The sequence below is a fragment of the Cucurbita pepo genome, chromosome 9 (assembly GCF_057944985.1).
Source record: "Cucurbita pepo subsp. pepo isolate OVF chromosome 9, ASM5794498v1, whole genome shotgun sequence".
NCBI lineage: Eukaryota > Viridiplantae > Streptophyta > Magnoliopsida > Cucurbitales > Cucurbitaceae > Cucurbita > Cucurbita pepo.
Genome location: NC_141806.1, coordinates 13,491,166 through 13,511,373, shown reverse-complemented (window position 1 = coordinate 13,511,373; position 20,208 = coordinate 13,491,166). Strand labels below are relative to the sequence as shown.

Here is a 20,208-nt window from a genome sequence, read left to right as displayed (position 1 = left end):
ATCCAATGTGCCCTTCCCCCCCACATGTCATTCCACTACGTTCGGTTCAGTCCCGTTCAATTTTACTTGTGGGTTCGAAAGCTATCGTATCAAATGTAGAGCTGAGTGGACGGACGTAGGAAGGAGAAGAACAATTGATCGGTTCTTAACTGACGTGAATTGGAAAGCACACCTAAGATTCTTAAGATTTCCTAGTTGTCCCGACCTACGTTTTTAGGGTTGGAATTTTGCATATGTAAAAGGTCAGTGCGACTGTCTCTCGTTTTTTGAACCTCTCCCTAAACGGGGTTCTACCGACGCCACTCTCATCGTACAAAAGCTTTAATCAATTCCGATAATTTCAAGTTAAAAATGTTTCTTTTATCATACCTAAAACAATCCCGAACATAATCTGAATAACTAAATAATAATACAAAATTTTAAAATTTTAAATTGATACGTTACAATAAATTAAATATTTTTTTAATATGAAATTTATATTTATTTATACTTTTTATAATATTTATTATTTTCTTGAAAAGAGGTTTGGAAGATAAGCATGCATTTATTTATTAATTTTTATATATTATTTTAGTTATAAAATGTGTATTTCAAGGCACTGGAATTATGGGGTTCTGTTACCATATTTAAATTAATTTGAGGGTTTTCCTAATTTAGAATAATATGATTATTTTTGGATAAATTAAATTAGAATTTTTTTTATTTCCTTTAATTATATTATTAAATATCGCTATCAATTATAATATTATAGCAATAAACTATGTTCCTATTCTTTGCATTAATTTAAATACCATAAATAGTAAGCCCTTAATAAGTTTAGGTATACTAATTTTAAAATTTAATCATATTTTTATGGATGATATATGTATTAAATAGTTATGTGAATCTGGTCAAATTGGTTCGAGATGTTGAATGCAATATTTATGTAGAACAAAGTGAAGTCGATTGACAGTTGTAGAAACAGAATGTCTAGCACCGGTGTGGAGCTTTTCGAGTATCTTCGACAATTAAATAGTGATGTGCCTAGAATAGTACGTACACTGAGATTGAGATGTTTTTCGTACCAGGACTGTACATGAGGTATTTTTCGACATGCTCTCTGACTTGACTGCCTAGCTTCGGGGAGTCTATTTTCCTTTTTCAGCAAGCTATATAGGCATCTTTACTGTGAGATCACAGATCGTTTAGAGAGGAGAATGAATCATTTTTATAAGGGTGTGGAAACTTCTCCCTAGTAGACGTATTTTAAAAACTTTGAGGAGTATCCAGAAAGAGAAAACCCAAAGAAGACAATTGTCAGCGGTGGGCTTGGGATGTTACAAATGTTATTAGAACTAGACAACGAGGATGCTAAGCTCCGAAAGGGGGTGGACACCGAATGATGTGCCAACGAGGACGCTAGGCTTCGAAGAGGATGAATTGTGAGATCTCATATCGATTGAAGAGAAGAACGAGTGGACCGTGAAGAGTGGTGAATTATGAGATCTCACATCAATTGGAGGAGAGCGAAACATTCTTTATAAGGGTATGAAAATCTCTCTCTAACAAATGCATTTTGAGAACTTTGAGGGAAAACCCAGAAGGGAAAACTAAAAAATGACAATATCAGCTATCGATGAGCAACCGGTTAAGCTTCTTCTTAGTATCAGTTAGCCAAATTACGACTAAATACGCGCAAATTTCGTTGCCTAAATTGTCTCTTCTATAACGTTAGAGACTAATTAAATACATACCAATCTTAACCGTTCAAGACTAATGCCGTGGTATTACGATGGGCACTAGGGTTGCAAATGGGCATAGTCAAGAGGGCATTTAGACATTGATATAATGAGGAGTTTGAAGACATAAATGGTGGCATGTGCTTTGCCAATAAACATGACCTGTCTTGTGAAACCCTCAATTAATGTTCACAAACAAAGCCATCAACACAAGCTTTGGACCCCTAAATTTTCACATATATACCCACCACACCCACTTCCTCTAATGCCATGTGCTTTGCTTTTTCCCTCTTCTTTCCTCTCTTTAGCCCCCCGTTCCCACCATCGTCATCCATGGATCGGGTTTACCCAACTCCTAAAGAACTAAACATTCACGTTCCAAAAAATTTTAGTCCATCAGACCTATTTTTTAGATTTGTCTAGTTCAATTCAAGTTTGGGTCCAGTTACAGTTGGGTTTGGCCGACCTATTGAACTAATCCGTTCAATTCCTTTTTAATTACATGAATTTTTAACCCTATTAAAAAACTTATATTATAAAGCAATTAAAAATGTTAAATTAGGATTTTTTTTTAAATATTATATTATATTAATAAAAAAATGGTTTAAAGGGTATTTTGGTCCATATCTTTTCGGTTTTAATTTTGATTCGTTTTCGACTCTATATTTTTAAAAAGTATATGAACTAAAATCGACTAAATTGACCAAAATAGACATACCGACAATAAAATGACCAAAATGGTATTTAAATAAATTATAAAAAGAAAAATCATATTTTGTATTTTTTTTTTCTTATTTTTAATTTCATGTCATTAAAAATTTAAATTTTTAAAAAAATTAATTAATTTATTAATAAGCTAGTTTGAATAGCTATAGTAACTAATGTGAATGGTCAAAAGTAGGCTCGTAAAAGTAAAATGGCACATGAGAGGTAGTGGGCATTTTGTCTTTTTACCGAAATTCTCGTAATTAAAATTTTCACTTTTTTTTTCACTTTTTTTTCATATATCGATGTAGAAATTAATAAAATATATTATATAATAATAATAAATTTCACTTTTTATGGCGCCAATATCGTGTTAATTAAAAAAGTAATAAAGTTATTTCGAGATATTCAATTCCCTTGTAATTAAAGTTACATGATACCTTACCTTAGATTTATTTCGTTTTTATAAAGTTTCAAAAGATCTATTATTACCTAAAAATTAAAAATTAAAAAAAAAATCTCCAATTTTATTTTAATATTTACAAGAAAATATTTTAGTTTCAACCCGAAGATAAATCACCCACTTCAACAATTTCATGTCCCGAATCACTGGCATTTTTATTATAGTTATTGTAAAAGTTCAAACCCGACCGCTAAAAAATATTATGTTTTTTGGGTTTTCCCTCAAAGTTTTAAAACGTATCTATGAGGAAGAAATTTTTACCTTTGGGAGGGGAACAACAGTTGGAAACGGCAGCTAATACCCTGTACGCTAAGGAGCAAAAGGAGGAATACGCCCGAGGAGGGGCTCGCGTTTGATTAGCTAGTTGGTGAGGCAATAACTTACCAAGGCGATGATCAGTAGGTCCGAGATGATAATCAGCCACACTGGGATTGAGACACAGCCCAGTCTCCTACGGGAGGCAGCAGTGAGGAATTTTCTGCAATGGGCGACAGCATGATGGAGCAATGCTGCACGGAGGTAAGGCCCACAAGTCGTGAACTTCTTTACCCGGAGAAGAAGCAATGACGGTATCTAGGGAAAGATGAATATTTTGTTCTTCCAACCGCCGACAAATGCGCATACCAAAAAAATTATCTGTCAATTATGAAGGGTTTCCGCACCCTTATAAGAAATGTTTCGTTTCTCTCCCCAAACAATGTGAGATCTTACAATTATAAGCCAACCAAATTGCGCATACCAAAAAAATTATCGGTACGGAGAGGTTTTCACACCCTTATAAGGAATGTTTCGTTCATCTCTCAAACAGATGTGGGATCTCATAGTTATAAGCCGACAAACTGCACATACCGAAAAAAATTATCTTCATTCTTTCTATCACACGTAGAATTGATATCATATTGTTCGAGGAACCCTAGATAATATCAGAATATGGGGTCGTCAACAAGGCGAGATGGAAGCCTTCATTCGTTTTTCAATCGTGAAGTAAACCCTTTAAGGATAACAGACAATTTACGTGAATCGAAAAGTCAAACTCTTATTTGAGGAATCAGATCGTTGACGACAAGTAAGAAAAAACATAAATAGCGAAGAATTTACTTCAATTAGAAAGTCACCGCTCCTATTCAAGGAAGCTTACTGTAAATGACAACAAGTCGGAAATAACATATACTACTAAAAAAAACCCGACATGAAAATTAGAGGAATGAATAAATGTCTTAACATAGGAGACGTAACGTTGAATTATATAATTAATTTAAAAAATGAAGGAATATAAATTTTAATATTAATAATAAAATAAACAGAGAAAATGGGAAATTGGGATTACTAAATCAAAATATCAACTCTTCTGCATTTGACTTTGATATGAGACCATTGAGGTTCTTAAAAGGAAGCCCCCAATAGTTCCAATAATTACATGCGGAGGTTGTATATTGCAATAATTATAAAAACAACCCAAAAACAAAATTAATTATAAAAAAAGCCCAAAAAACATAAATTAAAGAATCAGATTGACTGACCCTTAATGGTTCACTTTTTAGTCTTTTTTTTTTTTTTTTTTTTTTGTTTAATTAATGAGTAATAATCAGCAGCGGGAGCCCTTTCTGCAGTTCAGTGCACCCGCATTGGTCGTAATTGTCCCGACCAGCGACGACGGCCTCGCCCCTAGGCTCGACGCTCTAGCATAGCTCGACGACGCTCCGGCGCCGGAAGCCGTGAAAAACGCACCGTTCACCATCATATCCCCTTCCGACCTCCAATTCCAATGCTTCCACTCACTCTCCGGCGCATCCTCGTACTTCGTCACCTGTCGTTTCGTCAAAATCCATATTAAAAACCGAAAAATTCCCATTTTTCAAATGGGTATCTCGAAGATCATTGAAAGAAAGTCTCACATTCTCTAATTTAGAGAATAATCATGTAGAAAGAGCTCAAATCAAACCCATGAGAGTCGTGATTCCTAACATATATTAGAATCATGTCCTTAAATTAGTGACTCAACTGTCGAACAAAGGGTGTGATTTATTCGAGAGCTCTAAAGAAAGGAGTCGAGCCTCAATTAAGGGGAGTTTGTTCGAGGGTTTTGTAGGCCTTCGGGAAATCCCGACTAATTTAAAGGACAATCATGAGTTTATAAGTAAAGAATGACATAAAATTTGTGTTTTTTTTTATTACCTCTTTGCTGAATCTGTCATTTGGAGCTACAAATCTGTTGCCTTGACTGTTAATGGTCGGAGCAGCACTTCCTCCAATGGCGTACATTTCCCAATGCGTGTAGTCATTGTTCACCACGTGAAAATACCCATGTCGGCATCTGGGCATTCGTTGAACAAGCCCTTCACCGAAGTGGTTAAAAGCTATGGTGACCTGCATATTCTTGTCTTGAGTATACGAATCACTATGTCCAAGCAACATTACTTTATCATGATGCGTCATGTAATTGTTCGAAATCGTAATCGCCGTCGACCCATGAATCGCATCGATCAACCCATCCTTACAATTCGACAACGAGCAGTGATCCACCCAGACATGGCTGCCGCCGAAGATTGAAACGCCATCGCCGTCGGAGATAGTTCGGAACCCAAAATGTCTTGGGGAATCTCTCACGTCTGTGTTTCCTCCTTGCTTGCAATCGTGAATGTTCAAGCCATGGATTATGATGTTCGTTACGTATTGAATTGTAATGCAGGGGCCGCCGGCGATGTGGACGCTGGCGCCACGGCCGTCGATGGTTTTGAATGAGTTCATGATTAGTTCCTCTTTTAATCGGATTACCATATCGCGAGCGAAGATGATCCAAAGGGGTTCGTCTTGGATTACGGCGTACCGGAGAGTTCCCGGTTTTGGGTTAACGGGATCGTCGTCGCCGGAATCGGTGACGACGTAGATTTTACCGTCACGGCCGCCGATGGCGTTTTTGCCGAATCCGATTCCACAGTCGGCTAATCTCTGGCGATTCTTCTCCCAATTTGAATCGCACCGCCAGCAATCGTCGATCGGATTTCCCGTTCCACATGAAAGATATCCCAAATTCCTCCGTTTCGTCGCGTTGATTATGCTCCTGTAACGTCCGAGACCGACTGGAGTTCAAAACAGAGCAAAAACAGAGGAAAAACAGGGGAAGAAGAAATCGATAAATGTCGTGTTGTTTTACCTGTGTACTTCTTCAACGACGAGTTCGGGGTTCTGTACGGCGGCCGGAGAGGCGGAGAGGGTGGTGGAGAGAGAGGGAAGGAGGAAGAGAGAGAGTAGAGAGAGAAAAAGTGTTGGCGGCGCCATTTTCAGAGGGGGAATTGAAGGAGTGAGAGGTGAGAAAAAACAGAGGAAGGTGGAGGAGTATATAAAGAGATTAATGACGTAATTAAATTAAATTAAATTATACTAAACATGTGGGGCCCACAAGGGGGGTTGATTTCACTGGAATTACGGGATTCCAAGCGGGTAGTTTTGGCCGTTAAGTAAGACCTGAATAATCATAGGCGCTTGGCCCTAGCTGTAAATATATATTTTTTAATTAAAATAAATAAATAAATAAATAAATAAACTCTCTTCGACAGTGGGGACCACTTGTGGGGACAGGTGTTTTATTGTCATTTTTTTTTCAATTAAATTCTAGGTAAAAATCATTTTCATTTGAACCTTAAACATTGGATTCTTCTTAATTAATGATGCTAATTTTAATTTTATCAATTAAATTAATAAGATTTTTTTTTAAATAGGTAAATAAATTCAAATTCAACGACCACGGAGACATGTGAAGATGTAGAGACGAGAGGGAAATTTTGAGAACCTCTTCTCGACACGTTTTAAAATTTTGAAGGGAAGATTTTGAAAAAAAAGCATAAAGAGGACAATCGGCTAGTAAAGGACTTTAGATGTTCAAATGGTATCATAACTAGTCGCTAGACCGTGTGATACACTGGTTGAAGTAGGACTAGACCCTTTCCATAGTAGGCACGTTTTTAAAATCGTGAAGTTAATGACGTTTTGTAACGGGCCAAAACGGATATCTACTAACAAATGATTTGTTAAACTGATTTCAAAATCTTGCCCGTTCGGGCTTAATGAGACTTGGTTAATTCGCAAAAGTCAACATTATACGGTCAACCCCGAATTGGCCTAACTAGTCCAACATAAAAAGTGGTCAAACGAAAGATCATACATGGAGATTAATGAGCCTAAATAGTTAATTCGCAAAAATCCACATTATCGTGTCAACCTCGAATTAATAAATGAAAATTATCACTGAAGAACGGTGAAAAAGAGGGTTGACCAAAGTCAACTAGAACGATTTTCAAATAAAATCTAATAAAACATATGGATTATTCCCATTATGAAAATTAAAAAAAAAAAATAAGAATATAAATTGAATTTTATTTTTAGTTATTTATTTATTTATTTTGAAGAGAACTAATTAATTTATATTATGGACTTGAAACATTAAATATTTATATTAAATTCCCATAAATCCCTAAGTAACAGCGCGCATATTATTGCCTCTTGCCAATCCAATTAATAAATACCAATAAATTTTGGCCCATCTTTTCCATCATTTAATTATATATATATATATATACATAATCATATAATATAAATTTAAAAAATTAATTAATTTATTAGATATAAAATAAATTTTATTAGTTGATTATATGAAATTGTTCTAATATTTTCTTTATTTATTTTTTTATTTGACCAAACAAAAGAAAAAAAAATCATATTCAATGTTTTTCTTTTTAAAACCAAATAACATAATTGAAAAACGTCCTAAACTTTAACAATAAAATTGAACCTATGTTGTTTCTTTGACTACGATATCGTAAAGAAGTCAATTGAACTAATTTAAACTCAAAAGGGTCGAGTGTGCAATTGAACGTCTTTGACGAACAGTGCAATCAACCCACGATGGGTCAGGTGATTCTTCACCTGTATTTCGATAAGACACGAGAAATTCTACTACCCGTTCACATACCCACGATTATTTTCTCTCTTACTCACTGTATCGAAGTACCGATGTCTTGAAATAAAAATAAATGTTTTATAATAAATGTAGCAACAAAGTTGGAGAAAATAATTAAATGGAGTAAAAGATTGGTGAAGCATTATTGAAAAGAGAAGCGTGGGTAAGAAAAAGAGAAGACATCCATGTTCTCCTCGCAATTTAAAGACTTCCCATTTACTCTAAACTCTATTCCCAATAAAATAAAATAAAATAACCTATTTTATTTATTTACATTATTCCCCATCATTTTTCTCCCTATAAAATCATTTATTTACATCCACGCCTCCCTTTCTCGAACTCCTCAGATCGAGAGTTTCTGTAATAGTAAAAATCAACTGCTAGCAGATATTATCCTCTTTATACTTTTTCTTCTGGGTTTCTCTCAAGGTTTTCGAACGTGTCTACTGGGGATTTCGTTTCCCTCTCCAACCAATGTGGGATCTCACAATCCACCCCTCTTGTGGGCCAGCGTCCTTTCTACCACACCGCTCTCGTCTGAGTTTTCCATCAAGGTTTCAAAACGTATCTACTGGGGATTTCGTTCCCATCTCCAACTGATGTGGGATCTCACAATCCACCTCTCTTGTAGACCAGTGTCCTTTCTACCACACCGCTCTCTTCTAAGTTTTCCCTCAAGGTTTCAAAACCCTTCTTATGGGGATTTCGTTCCCTTCTCCAACCAATGTGGGATTTCACAATCCACCTCTTTTGTGGGCCAGTGTCCTTTCTACCACACTGCCCGATGTTTGGCTTTCATACCATTTGTAACACCTCAAATCTATCGTTACTAGATATTGTCCTCTTTACGCTTTCCCATCTGGGTTTCCCCTCGCAGTTTTAAAAAGCGTTTGATAAGGAGAGGTTTTCACATCCTCATAAGAAATGTTTCGTTTTCCACTCCAACCAATGTGGGTTCTCTCAGTTTCCGACCATAATCTTCTCAAAGTTCGACGACCATAATCTTCTTCTGGGTTTCCCTCAAGGTTTTAAAACGCATCTACTGAGCATTTCGTTCCCCTCTCCAAATGCTCATTTCTAGCACACCACCCAGTGTTTGGCTTTGATACCATTTGTAACAACTCAAATCTACCGTTACTAGATATCGCTCTCTTTGGGCTTTCCCTCGCAGTTTTAAAACGCATTTGATAGGAAGAGATTTCTACACACTTATAAGGAATGTTTCATTTCCCTCTCCAACTAACATGAAATCTCGCAGTTTTCAACCATAATCTTGTCAAAATTCGACGACTAAACAGTAATTTTCATTTACGAAAAGTGAGGATAAGATGGTTTAATGTCTTAGCCAGTTTGTCGAACGTGTCCAACCAGTTGAGTTAGACAGTGAAGCTCGAACTCGAGAAAATTATAATATAGAAATATCTTATTACTTAAAAAAAAATATATCTAATGGAAATTAAAAATGATAAGGACACGTACCAATTTTGCCGCCAAGGGAGTGGAAGTATTGAATTTATGAGCACCGCAAATTGAGGGGAGAGGGAAGAAAAGTAATTAAAAGGGCAAAAATAAAATAAAAATAAAAATAAAATTGAATTTTACGCACAATTAATTGCGCCCAAAAATCCTCGTGACAACCGCACATGCTTTGCACTCCAAAATCAAACTTCTATAAAGCTAATGTAGGTCCCCTTTTTTTTTCCTTTTTTAATTATTATTAATTTTAATTATTTAAATTACTTGCGTTCCGCAAACCTCGCCGAAATTCCGCACGCTTTGCTGACATGGCATCGCCGTTGTCCCTTTCCCTCACACGTGCTGCGGTGGAGACGCCAAGTAAAATGGCCGTCGTCCGTCCGTAATAATATTTTTAATTTTTTAAAGATATTTATTGACAAATAAAATATACATCACTGACAGACCATACGTAACAAGATAAAACAGATAATATCTGATAATAGTAGGTTTTGGATGTTACGAATCACATTAGAGCTAGAAATTGAACCACGGTGGATTGAGAGATCCCAGATTGGTTGGAGAGGAGAACGAAGTACTTCTTCGTAACAGACATGTTTTTTCTTTTCAGAACAATATGTACTAAGGGTGAGTTTGGGCTGTTACAGAATAATTCTCCTCTCGACAAACTTCCAATAAAATTTAAAATTAGTTTATTATTAACTTTTTTTTTATTATTAATTTATACGGACTTTTTTTTATATACGATTTTTTTTTTAAATTTAGATATTTAAAAGTAAATAAACTAAAATAGAATTAAACAAATACGTAGACATTTATTATTATTATTATTTTGGATATGGTTCCACATGGTGGCTGATTAGACTTGACAATTACTTGGCAACCTCTCGTTCATCCACTCGTCACACGTGTTATGTCCTTAGCAGTCCACATGGCAATCCCTGTCAGCCAATCGTTTTTTTTTTCCTTTTTTTGGTTCTAATTTTTATTTATTGAGTCGACAATCCACTTCAACGAGCAAGCACATGGGGGAACCGAAATTTCCACATCAGAAATAGTAATAAATAAATAATAAATAAATAAATGGATTAAGAGGAAATTCCAACTAATTTTTTTCCCCTCCCAAATGCTTTGTCGGTGGATTTGTGTATTTTAATGATTATTTTTAACGATCTAACGGCTCAAAATCGACAATATAACTTTTTGATAAATTTTTTTTTTTTTTAAAAAGGTGGGATTTTAGAAATATAAATAAATAAAATGGTTTTTTTAATATATAAAAAAAGTGAAGGTTTTATTTAGATGGGAGACACAAAAAAGGGTACCCACTCTCTCAAAATCTCAACCACATGATACCGAGTGGGGTTAAAATCGTCCATTTCTCGTTTGGAACCAAATCAGAAAGAAAAATGGTAAGATCCCATGTCAATTTGAGAATAAACGAAACATTCCTTATAAAGGTGTCACAATAGATGTGTTTTAAAATTTTGAGTGTGAGCTAGGCTCAAAGAGGACACTATCCGCTAATTGTGGGTTTAAGCGGTTACAAATGGTATAAGAGCCAGACATCGGACGATGTTTTAGCAAGGACACTAGTCTCTAAGAGGGGTGGATTGTGAGATACCACATTTATTGGAGAGTGGGAAACACAACATTCCTTATATGAGTGTGAAAATCTCTCCTTAGTAGATGCGTTTTAAAATCAGACGCTGGTCCCTAAGATGGGTGGATTGTGAAATCTTACATTAGTTGAAGAGTGGAACAAAACATTTTTTATATGACTATGAAAATCTCTTCCTAGTAGACATATTTTAAAATTGTGAGGCCAACAATGATATGCAACGAGGTAAAGTAGACAATAAACGGTAAGCTTACTATGTTACAAAAATGTTCAGTAATTTTTTAGAATTTTTATTAGATCAATTAATTTCGAAGTACGTCAAAAACTCCATTTCTAATAAATTCAAAATTGAAATTTCACGAACACGACATAAATAAAATTAAAAGTTTCAAATTTGTAACTATAATCAACCATTTTTTTGGCGTTAAGAATTGAAAAAAAAAATGGTGCATTGATCGACAGCCACGTGGCAAGGGTAATTATGTCATCATGTTAATTTCGAAAGGTTTATGGACATTTAATCATTTTTTACTTAATAAAATAAATAAATAAATTAATTAATTTTTAATGTGTAGGTACCTATGCCCGGGGGTGCGACATTGCTCATTTTACTTTAATCGATTATGTCGGGAAATCAGGGAAGCCTCGAGATAAAAAAAAGTCAAACATTAATCGGTCTTTGTTTTACATTTCAAAATTCCCGCCTTTATTTTATTTTTAAACCTAAATTAATAATAATAATAAGTTTTCATTTACCTTTAAATTAAAAAAAAAAATCTTAAATTAAAAAAAATATAAGAAACCATTTCAAAAATATATTTAACATTTTAAAATAAATTAAAAATTTTCACTATTCTCTTGAAACAATTTTTAAAAATTTCAAGAATATCTTTATTTTTTTTAAATTAAAAAATATATTCACGTTTAAATAATACACGTGAGTTTTTCAATAGATAATCTATGGAGTATTGATAGCCAGTTTTCGTCTATATATTGACAATGAAATTGTTTTAGCTATTTTTCTTTTTTATATATATATTATAAGGGTGATAATGATATTTTTAAAATTTTTGGAGTATTTTTTTAAATATAATGTACGATAAAAAGTATTTTCGGTATTAATAAATGTTTTAAAATTTAAGAGTATTCTTCCAATATTATTAGAATTATATTTTTAAAAAAAATACTAAAAAGTTTTGGGCCGCTTGTTTCTCAATGTACTCTGGGCCCAAAAGATATTTTGAAAAATAGCCCAAAAATTCATTTATTTTAAATTGCCTACTTGATATTGTCCTTTTTGGGCTTTCCCTTTCGAGCTCCTCCCCAACCAATGTGGGACATCACAATCCACCCCCCTTCGGGACCCAGCGTTATCGCTGGCACTCGTTCCTTTATCCAATCAATGTGGGACCGCCCCCAAATCCACCCCCCTTTGGGGCCAGCGTCTTTACTGGCACACCACCTCGTGTCTACTCCCCTTCGGGGAACAGCGAGAAGGTTGACACATCATCCGATGACTGACTCTAATACCATTTGCAACGACCCAAATCCACCGCTAGCAAATATTGTCCTCTTTGGACTTTCCCTTTCGAGCTTCTCCTGAGCCTTTAAAATGCATCTGGTAGGAGAAGGTTTCCACACCCTTATAAGAGGTGATTTGTTCTCCTCCCCAACTAGTGTAGGACATAAATTTTTTAATCTCTAAACATTTGAAGTTATTATTATTTCCATGATTTTATTTTATTTTTTTAAAAATATTTCCACATTTTTTATTTTATGAACATTTAGTTTGGTAGGGGTGTTTTGGGAACATACAAAATATCAATTTCTCCAAAAAAAAAAAAGAAAAAAAGAAGAATTGGGCTTCAATGTTGTACGTGGGCCTCTTTATGCAGCCCATTACGAGAAGTGGGCCGTTTGTATGTCAATGAAGGAGGCCCAGTTCATTACCAATGAATGAGGTCTAAGTCTTGGGCCTTAAAGATAAAACTGATTGGGCTTACGGATTTCGGGCCTCAATTTCTGCTTCCAGTAACCCTAATCGTCCTGACGAGGCCCAGTTCTAAGCTCGTTTTACTGATTTAATTGCTCGTCTTACCCTATGGATGCGTCGTCGTGCGGGATTACCAATTTTCAGATGAAGCTGAAATTGATCTCGACGAAGACAAGGAGCAATTAGGCTCTGTGAGGTCGAATTCTAGGGCTATACCGAATGGCGTCGTCGGAGAGATTGTGCGAACTGCGAGGAATTTGCCGGAAAATGCGACTCTGCGGGATTCTTTGGGAGATTTTGACGGAAGAATTTGTGAGGAAGTATTTCTATGAATGGATGAGTTTGCAGGAGCTTCTGCGACGTTTTGGCTTATGATCTGTAAGAGGTACGAGATTAATCTTAAGTTCATTGTTCTCTTTGTTTCTTGTTTGTTAATTAAGTTGCTGCTTAATTTTAGTTTGTCGTAGCTTTTTCTTTATGGAGGAACTTGAATATGAGGAAACTTGATTGAACTTAGAACTGATGATGTGCTAAATGTCTGATAATTTGTTTGCCATGGATATCAACTTGATGCTTGACATTTGATATATCACTACATTTTTGTGGAGGCTTGGTCGAGAATATGAATATAAGATCCCATATTGGTTGGGGAGAGGAACGAAACATTCTTACAAGGGTGTGGAAACCTCTCCCTATCAGTTGGAAACATTCTTACAAGGGCGTGGAAACCTCTCCCTATCAGATGGACACATTCAGTTGGAAACATTCTTACAAGGGCGTGGAAACCTCTCCCTATCAGATGGACACATTCTTACAAGGGTGTGGAAACCTCTCCCTATCAGATGTGTTTAAGACTGTGAGGTTGACGACTATATTGGCCAAAACGGACAATATCTACTACTGGTGGGTTTGGGCTGTTCCAAGTGGACACCTCTCTCTAGCGTTACCTAATGAGCCAAAACGGACAATATCTGCTGGCGATGGGTTTGAACGGTTACAAATGGTATCGGAGTCAGACACCGAATCTTGGAGTTTGATTCGAAAAGGAGAGAAATGTCTATTGTGTGTGGCTCTTTCGGAGAAAAAAAGATGTTTGATTCGAAACATATTATCGGAGCTTGGAGTTCCTCTTAACTGGTCGGGTTGCCATTCCCTCCGAGAAGATCTACCCAGATGTAGAGTCCCCGCTCCCGATCGCAAAGGAAAGAACTATTGCCTCCGAATATTCGGAAAAAGATAGAGGTCGGGGAGGGCACGGTACTGGATGTGAAGTTATACCAGAAACTTAGCAATTTTGAATGTAAAACTTGCTACAGAGAACAGGAAAGACACGAGTTGAAGCTTTTGATGGAGACAGATATCCCATTTGGGCTTTTGATGCATGAATGGCCCATCTCGGATCCATAATATGGGCTGATGAGGCCCAAAGTTTGGGAGATGGGCCCAGCTTTAATCCAGTTGAAGCTTTTGATGGAGACAGATATCCCATTTGGGCTTTAGATGCATGAATGGCCCATCTCTGATCCATAATATGGGCCGAGTAGGCCCAAAGTTTGGAATATGGGCCCAGCCTTTATCCAAGAGTTTGGGAGATGGGCCCATGTTAAGTATTATTTTATAATAAATCTTAAAAGGTTAAATAATAACAATATTTTCATATAGTAAAATACACCATTATAAATATGTTTCCAAAATTTACGAGGAATTACTCCTAAATTCATGATTTTTTTAATAATTCAATTTAAAATTTTATAAAAAGAATAACAACAATAAATTAAATTTCAGGCGCGACAACATTGATACAAAATTGAGACTTTAACATTTAGTCTATTTATGTATTTCAATGTTCAATTTTTCGTGCTCGTGCTCGATTTTTTTAATTTTATTAATTAGTGTCTATTCGCCTGAGTTCCAGTATTTTTTTTATTAAATTTAAAATCTTGAATTAAATTAAATAAAAAATAAATTAAAAAGAGGGAGGGGAGTTGAAAAGGTTGAGCCATAAATTATATTAATTAAAATTAAGAAATTATAATAAATAAAATTAAGAAATAATAATAATAAATAAATAAAAAATAAATAAATAAACAAGGAGGAGCTGAATATTATCCGCGGAGACTGGACCGGTTAGCACGGAGGCGAGTGGAAGCAAAATACGGGGAAGAGAAAACAGCAAGGACGCCACGTGGACACCCTCACACAAGGATAAACCCAAACCCCTTCCCTTGATGACGTGTACTTCTAACCGGAGCCTCCATATAAATACCCCTCTTTCGCCCCCTTTTTTATTTGCCCTCATCCCCCAATTTTTGTTTTTTCTTTCTCTCAACCGGCAACAAGAACCAGACAAATTCGGATCGGGGTCCGATAAACCGCCGCTTTTCTGATCTAGGGTTTTCCATCCTTTCCTCCGATTTTTGTTTCGTTTCGCATTCCATTGAAATTTTTCACTTTCTTTTTTGTTTTTCCTTCGCTGGTGCTGTGATTTGGAGATCCGAATCGTCTCTCCTGTCTTGGCTCGAGATCCGGGCCAAGCACAGAAGAATACCACTCCTCCAAGTGTTTTCTTTCGGTTCATTGCTTGCTTCTATCAGTGCTCGCCGATAGGTTCTCTCTTTCTCTCCCTTTCTTGTGTTTTGATGTTGACTGCTTTTTATTTTATTTTTTATTTGTTGTCGAGGAAATCGAAGAAATGGAGTGTGGAGTGATTGATTGTTGGTTTTTTCTCTCGAAGGATTTATTGAACTTGAGGAAGTGAAGGTTTAGGTTAGGTATTAGATTTTTGTCTGTCTGTCTTCCATTTCCGAGTTATCTGAGGTTTAATTTCAAGATGTTGTGTACGAGCCTTTCATATGTGTTGGAGTATGTGGACGCGGTCTTGGGGGCGCGTATTTCTGTTGCTTCATTTTGCCCCTTTTCTGATTGATTCTTTTTATTTAATGGATTTATACTTGGATTAAATCGTTCTTTTGGTTACCGTATTGAATCGCCTGGGTAGGATGTATTTTTATTTTTAGCATGAGATAGATGTTAAATCTGCTGCCAGTTTAATTAATGCAAGTTTTAGCTATGGAATTTATTTTTTCAATTTATGTGTTCTGTGCGCTTATTTTCCTTCTATGTTATGGATTCTATTATAAATGTATGTTTTCTGTATTGTAATTTTGTTTACTATACTATAGTATCTGGGTAGATTTTGTTTTATAGATAGGTTTAAATCTGCAGCCATATTCATAAATGCATGTTTTTTTAAGTATCGGCTTTATTTTTCAATTTATGCGGTCTGTATGTGCCTTTTCCCTCTCTGAATTATAATTTACACGCAGGTATCTCCAGCATAAATGGCATCGAATGAAGGATTCCTGACTGAGGAGCAGCGGGAAGTGATGAAAATAGCGAGTCAGAATGTGGATGTTTTGTCATCCTCTCCGAAATCTCCCAAGGGCTCACTACTTCCTGAATATCATATTAAAGCCCCTGCTGGCGGGAAGGTACCGGCCCCTGGAATGGGAGTGAAACATGTGCGTAGACAACACTCTGGGAAGCATATTAGGGTGAAAAAGGGTGAGTTCATCTGTCATCATTGTATTACTGATTTTGTTGCGAGCAACGCAAATTTGAAGAGAATGGAAGTGTCTCTTTTGAATGATGTTATTAGTTAGAGAGTATCTGAACATTTAATGTGTTCTTTGAATTAATACTAGATGCTGACTTATAGAAGATCGTTTGCTGTTCTGGATGATACGATCTTTTAACTGCACCAGTTTCTGATAAATCTTATGTTATTATCATATTTATGCGTTCAGTATTTAATATCTATGTTTATATTTCTGTGCTCAGAATTTCTCTTAGGCCTACTTCCCCACCTCTAGAATTTCAGTTTATACACGTGAAATTTGTATCCAGGCGGTGCTCTTTTAACTATATGATTATTTAACTGGATTTTAATGTATTTTTAGAATTTCCTGTGGAATCTCTCGGCACCCTTTTCTCCTTGGCCATCTCGCAGTGTACATTTTGATTTCTAGTTTCTACAATCAATATTGCAATAGTTTGAAAGTCCTACCTTATCTGACTATACATGATAACATCTATATTCTTAGGTGTAGTTTAAGCAGTTTGTCCTGTTCATATGCTTCTAACCACTAGTATGTATACTGTTGTTGGCAGATGGGGCTGGTGGAAAGGGCACCTGGGGTAAATTACTCGACACTGATGGTGATTCTCATATTGACAGAAATGATCCTAATTATGACAGTGGCGAGGTAATTTCAATACTGAATTGTTGGATTTTGATTTCTGTTCTTTTTTATGATTGCCCAATCAAGCCATGTTTGTACTGTTATGAACCTAAGTCTCCGAGAAGATAGCATTCCCAAATATAGGTTTGATGTTTGATGATAGACACTTGTGATTCCCAAATCTGAGTATTTATTCTGCCTTTGAAATTTTCTCTTTAATAGGAACCATACCAACTTATCGGGTCGAGTGTATCAGATCCTTTGGATGATTATAAGAAATCTGTTGTATCCATTATAGAGGAATACTTTAGTACTGGTGATGTGGAATTGGCGGCATCTGATCTTGGAGATTTAGGCTCAAGTGAATATCATCCTTACTTTATTAAAAGGCTAGTATCAATGGCAATGGACAGACATGATAAGGAGAAGGAAATGGCTTCAGTTCTGCTTTCTGCTTTGTATGCTGATGTCATAAGTCCTGCCCATATAAGGGATGGGTTTTTTATGTTACTTGAATCGGCTGATGATCTTGCTGTGGATATATTAGATGCAGTTGATATCCTTGCTTTGTTCTTAGCTCGTGCTGTGGTTGATGATATACTTCCCCCAGCATTTTTAGCTAGGGCAAAGAAAGCATTGCTGGAATCATCCAAAGGAAGTCAGGCTATCCAAACTGCTGAGAAGAGCTATCTCTCTGCTCCACATCATGCGGAACTTGTCGAGAAAAGATGGGGGGGCAGCACACATTTTACAGTAGAGGAAGTGAAGAAAAAGATTGCTTATCTCTTACGGGAATATGTTGAGAGTGGAGATACTTCTGAGGCTTGCAGATGCATAAGGCAATTAGGTGTTTCATTCTTCCATCACGAGGTTGTGAAGAGGGCTTTGACTCTTGCCATGGAGATCAGAACAGCAGAACCCCTGATACTGAAGCTTCTGAAGGAAGCTGCTGAGGAAGGTCTGATAAGCTCTAGTCAAATGGTTAAGGGGTTTTCTCGGCTGGCAGAGAGCCTCGATGACCTTGCTCTTGATATTCCATCGGCGAAATCTTTGTTTGAATCCTTGATTCCAAGGGCCATATCTGAAGGATGGCTTGATGCTTCCTTTGTGAAATCTTCAGATGAAGATGTGGATGTTGGATCTAAAGATGATAAGCTGAGACGATATAAGGAAGAGGCTGTGACTATAATTCATGAATATTTTCTTTCAGATGACATTCCTGAATTATTACGAAGCCTAGAAGATCTCGGTACACCCGAGTATAATCCAATCTTTTTGAAGAGACTGATTACACTTGCAATGGATAGGAAAAACAGAGAAAAAGAAATGGCTTCAGTCCTCCTTTCAGCTCTTCACATTGAGATATTCTCTACAGAGGATATTGTCAATGGTTTTGTGATGCTGCTGGAGTCTGCAGAAGATACAGCGCTGGACATTTTAGATGCATCAAATGAGCTTGCTCTCTTTCTAGCCAGAGCGGTGATTGACGATGTCTTGGCTCCTCTGAATCTCGAGGATATTGCTAACAGGTTGCCCCCAAATTGCACTGGAAGTGAGACCGTGCGAATGGCTCGGTCATTAATTGCAGCTCGTCATGCTGGTGAAAGGCTTTTGAGATGCTGGGGCGGTGGAACGGGCTGGGCAGTGGAGGACGCAAAGGACAAGATCCAGAAGCTCTTGGAGGAGTACGAAAGTGGAGGAGTCGTGAGTGAAGCTTGCCAGTGCATCCGCGATCTGGGAATGCCTTTCTTCAACCACGAGGTTGTGAAGAAGGCATTGGTCATGGCAATGGAGAAGAAGAACGACAGGATTCTAGATCTGCTGCAGGAATGCTTCAATGTTGGCCTGATCACCATCAACCAGATGACTAAAGGCTTCTCTAGGATCAAAGACAGCCTCGACGACCTGGCACTCGACATTCCAAATGCAGGCAAGAAGTTTACTCTCTACGTGGAGCACGCCCAGAAGAAAGGATGGCTGTTACCATCGTTCGGATCAGCTGCTGCTGCTGCAGATTCTTCCGTGCTCTTGGGTGTAGCTTCCTGAGGGGGTGAAAAACAGAGTTTTAGATTGTTTATCTCAAGCATGTTGTTGGCTGTTACATCTCTCTGCATCGTGTCGAGGAGGCGCCAGGAGTGAGCGAGCGAGCGAGGTTGTGCCTGCTTGGTGGCTCCCCTCTCATCTCAAGGTAGTAGTAGTAGTAGTAAGTAGAAGAGTAGGTATGATGGGTGTTTTGCTTCCTTCTTCCTTCTTCCTTCCTCCTGATGATGATGGTTGTTTTATTACTTCAGCGGTGGTCTGATGATAAGGAGATGATATGATCCCTTAGCGGTGGTCTGATGATAAGGAGATGATATGATCCCCTGCCATTGTATAAAAAGCTCGGTTTCTTTGTTTCTTTTTTCTTGTTCAGAATTTTAGGCCAAATGTCGTGATATCTCATGTTGTTTAGACAGGATGGATGGATCCCTTTTATATTTCATAATGCTCTGCTCTGCTCTGCTCTGCTGCTTCGCACAACATGAAAGGGTTGTTGGACAGTACTTCCTTCACTAATTTCTACTAATTTTCTTTATATTTCCTTCATTAGATTTTTGAGTTTTAAGAGCTTTTTGTGGTATTATGGGGCCATCAACCTTTGTTGCTCATTAGATTTTCTGAGACGATTTTCCCTTGAGTTTGGGTTGGATTCTTCACTGGCTCGGCCGGGAAGCTTCTCTTCCATGTTTTTTTTGAGACGTTTTCCCCTTGGCTTGGGAATGTTAGGAACGAGAAAAACTCGAAAGATACATTTATAGATTCTCCTGCATTTCATGTGAAGCATTTCAAACCTTTGCAAGCTTTCCTCCTACTTAACCTTGATATTTCTGCTTCATAGAATCCCATATGTTCTTTGCTGTATTCATAGAATCCCATATGTTCTTTGCTGTATTCTTGTAGAGGATTGTCTCTCGATCTAATGCTTGAAATGGATAATTCTTTGCTTTTAAATCTTTCCAACTTGTGATCTTCAATGTACTTCTCTCGAGCATCT

The 20,208-nt window shown here is 36.7% G+C and overlaps 2 protein-coding genes and 1 long non-coding RNA gene across 4 annotated transcripts; 2 read left to right on the top strand and 1 right to left on the bottom strand.

The window, feature by feature from the left end:
• Positions 1–4,209: 4,209 nt before the first annotated feature.
• On the bottom strand, positions 4,210–6,205 carry LOC111802513 (putative pectate lyase 5). The gene is made up of 3 exons (XM_023686912.2): positions 6,041–6,205; positions 5,062–5,947; positions 4,210–4,693 (listed from the first exon to the last, which is right to left on the bottom strand). Exons 1-3 carry the CDS (start codon positions 6,163–6,165, stop codon positions 4,472–4,474), a joined length of 1,233 nt encoding a protein of 410 aa, XP_023542680.2. The 5' UTR covers positions 6,166–6,205; the 3' UTR covers positions 4,210–4,471.
• Positions 6,206–13,034: 6,829 nt separating this feature from the next.
• On the top strand, positions 13,035–14,436 carry LOC147791334 (uncharacterized). The gene is made up of 2 exons (XR_015422394.1): positions 13,035–13,318; positions 13,542–14,436. It is a non-coding gene; the product is annotated as an uncharacterized LOC147791334 (long non-coding RNA).
• Positions 14,437–15,211: 775 nt separating this feature from the next.
• On the top strand, positions 15,212–19,749 carry LOC111802451 (MA3 DOMAIN-CONTAINING TRANSLATION REGULATORY FACTOR 1). Of its 2 annotated transcripts, none has more exons than XM_087126874.1 (4): positions 15,212–15,540; positions 16,270–16,497; positions 17,104–17,198; positions 17,397–19,749. In XM_087126874.1, exons 2-4 carry the CDS (start codon positions 16,275–16,277, stop codon positions 19,218–19,220), a joined length of 2,142 nt encoding a protein of 713 aa, XP_086983000.1. In that variant the 5' UTR covers positions 15,212–15,540; positions 16,270–16,274; the 3' UTR covers positions 19,221–19,749. The 2 variants fall into 2 exon arrangements, with proteins under 2 accessions (XP_086983000.1, XP_023542594.2); XM_023686826.2 differs by having other exon boundaries at positions 16,260–16,497.
• The last annotated feature ends 459 nt before the right edge of the window (positions 19,750–20,208 follow it).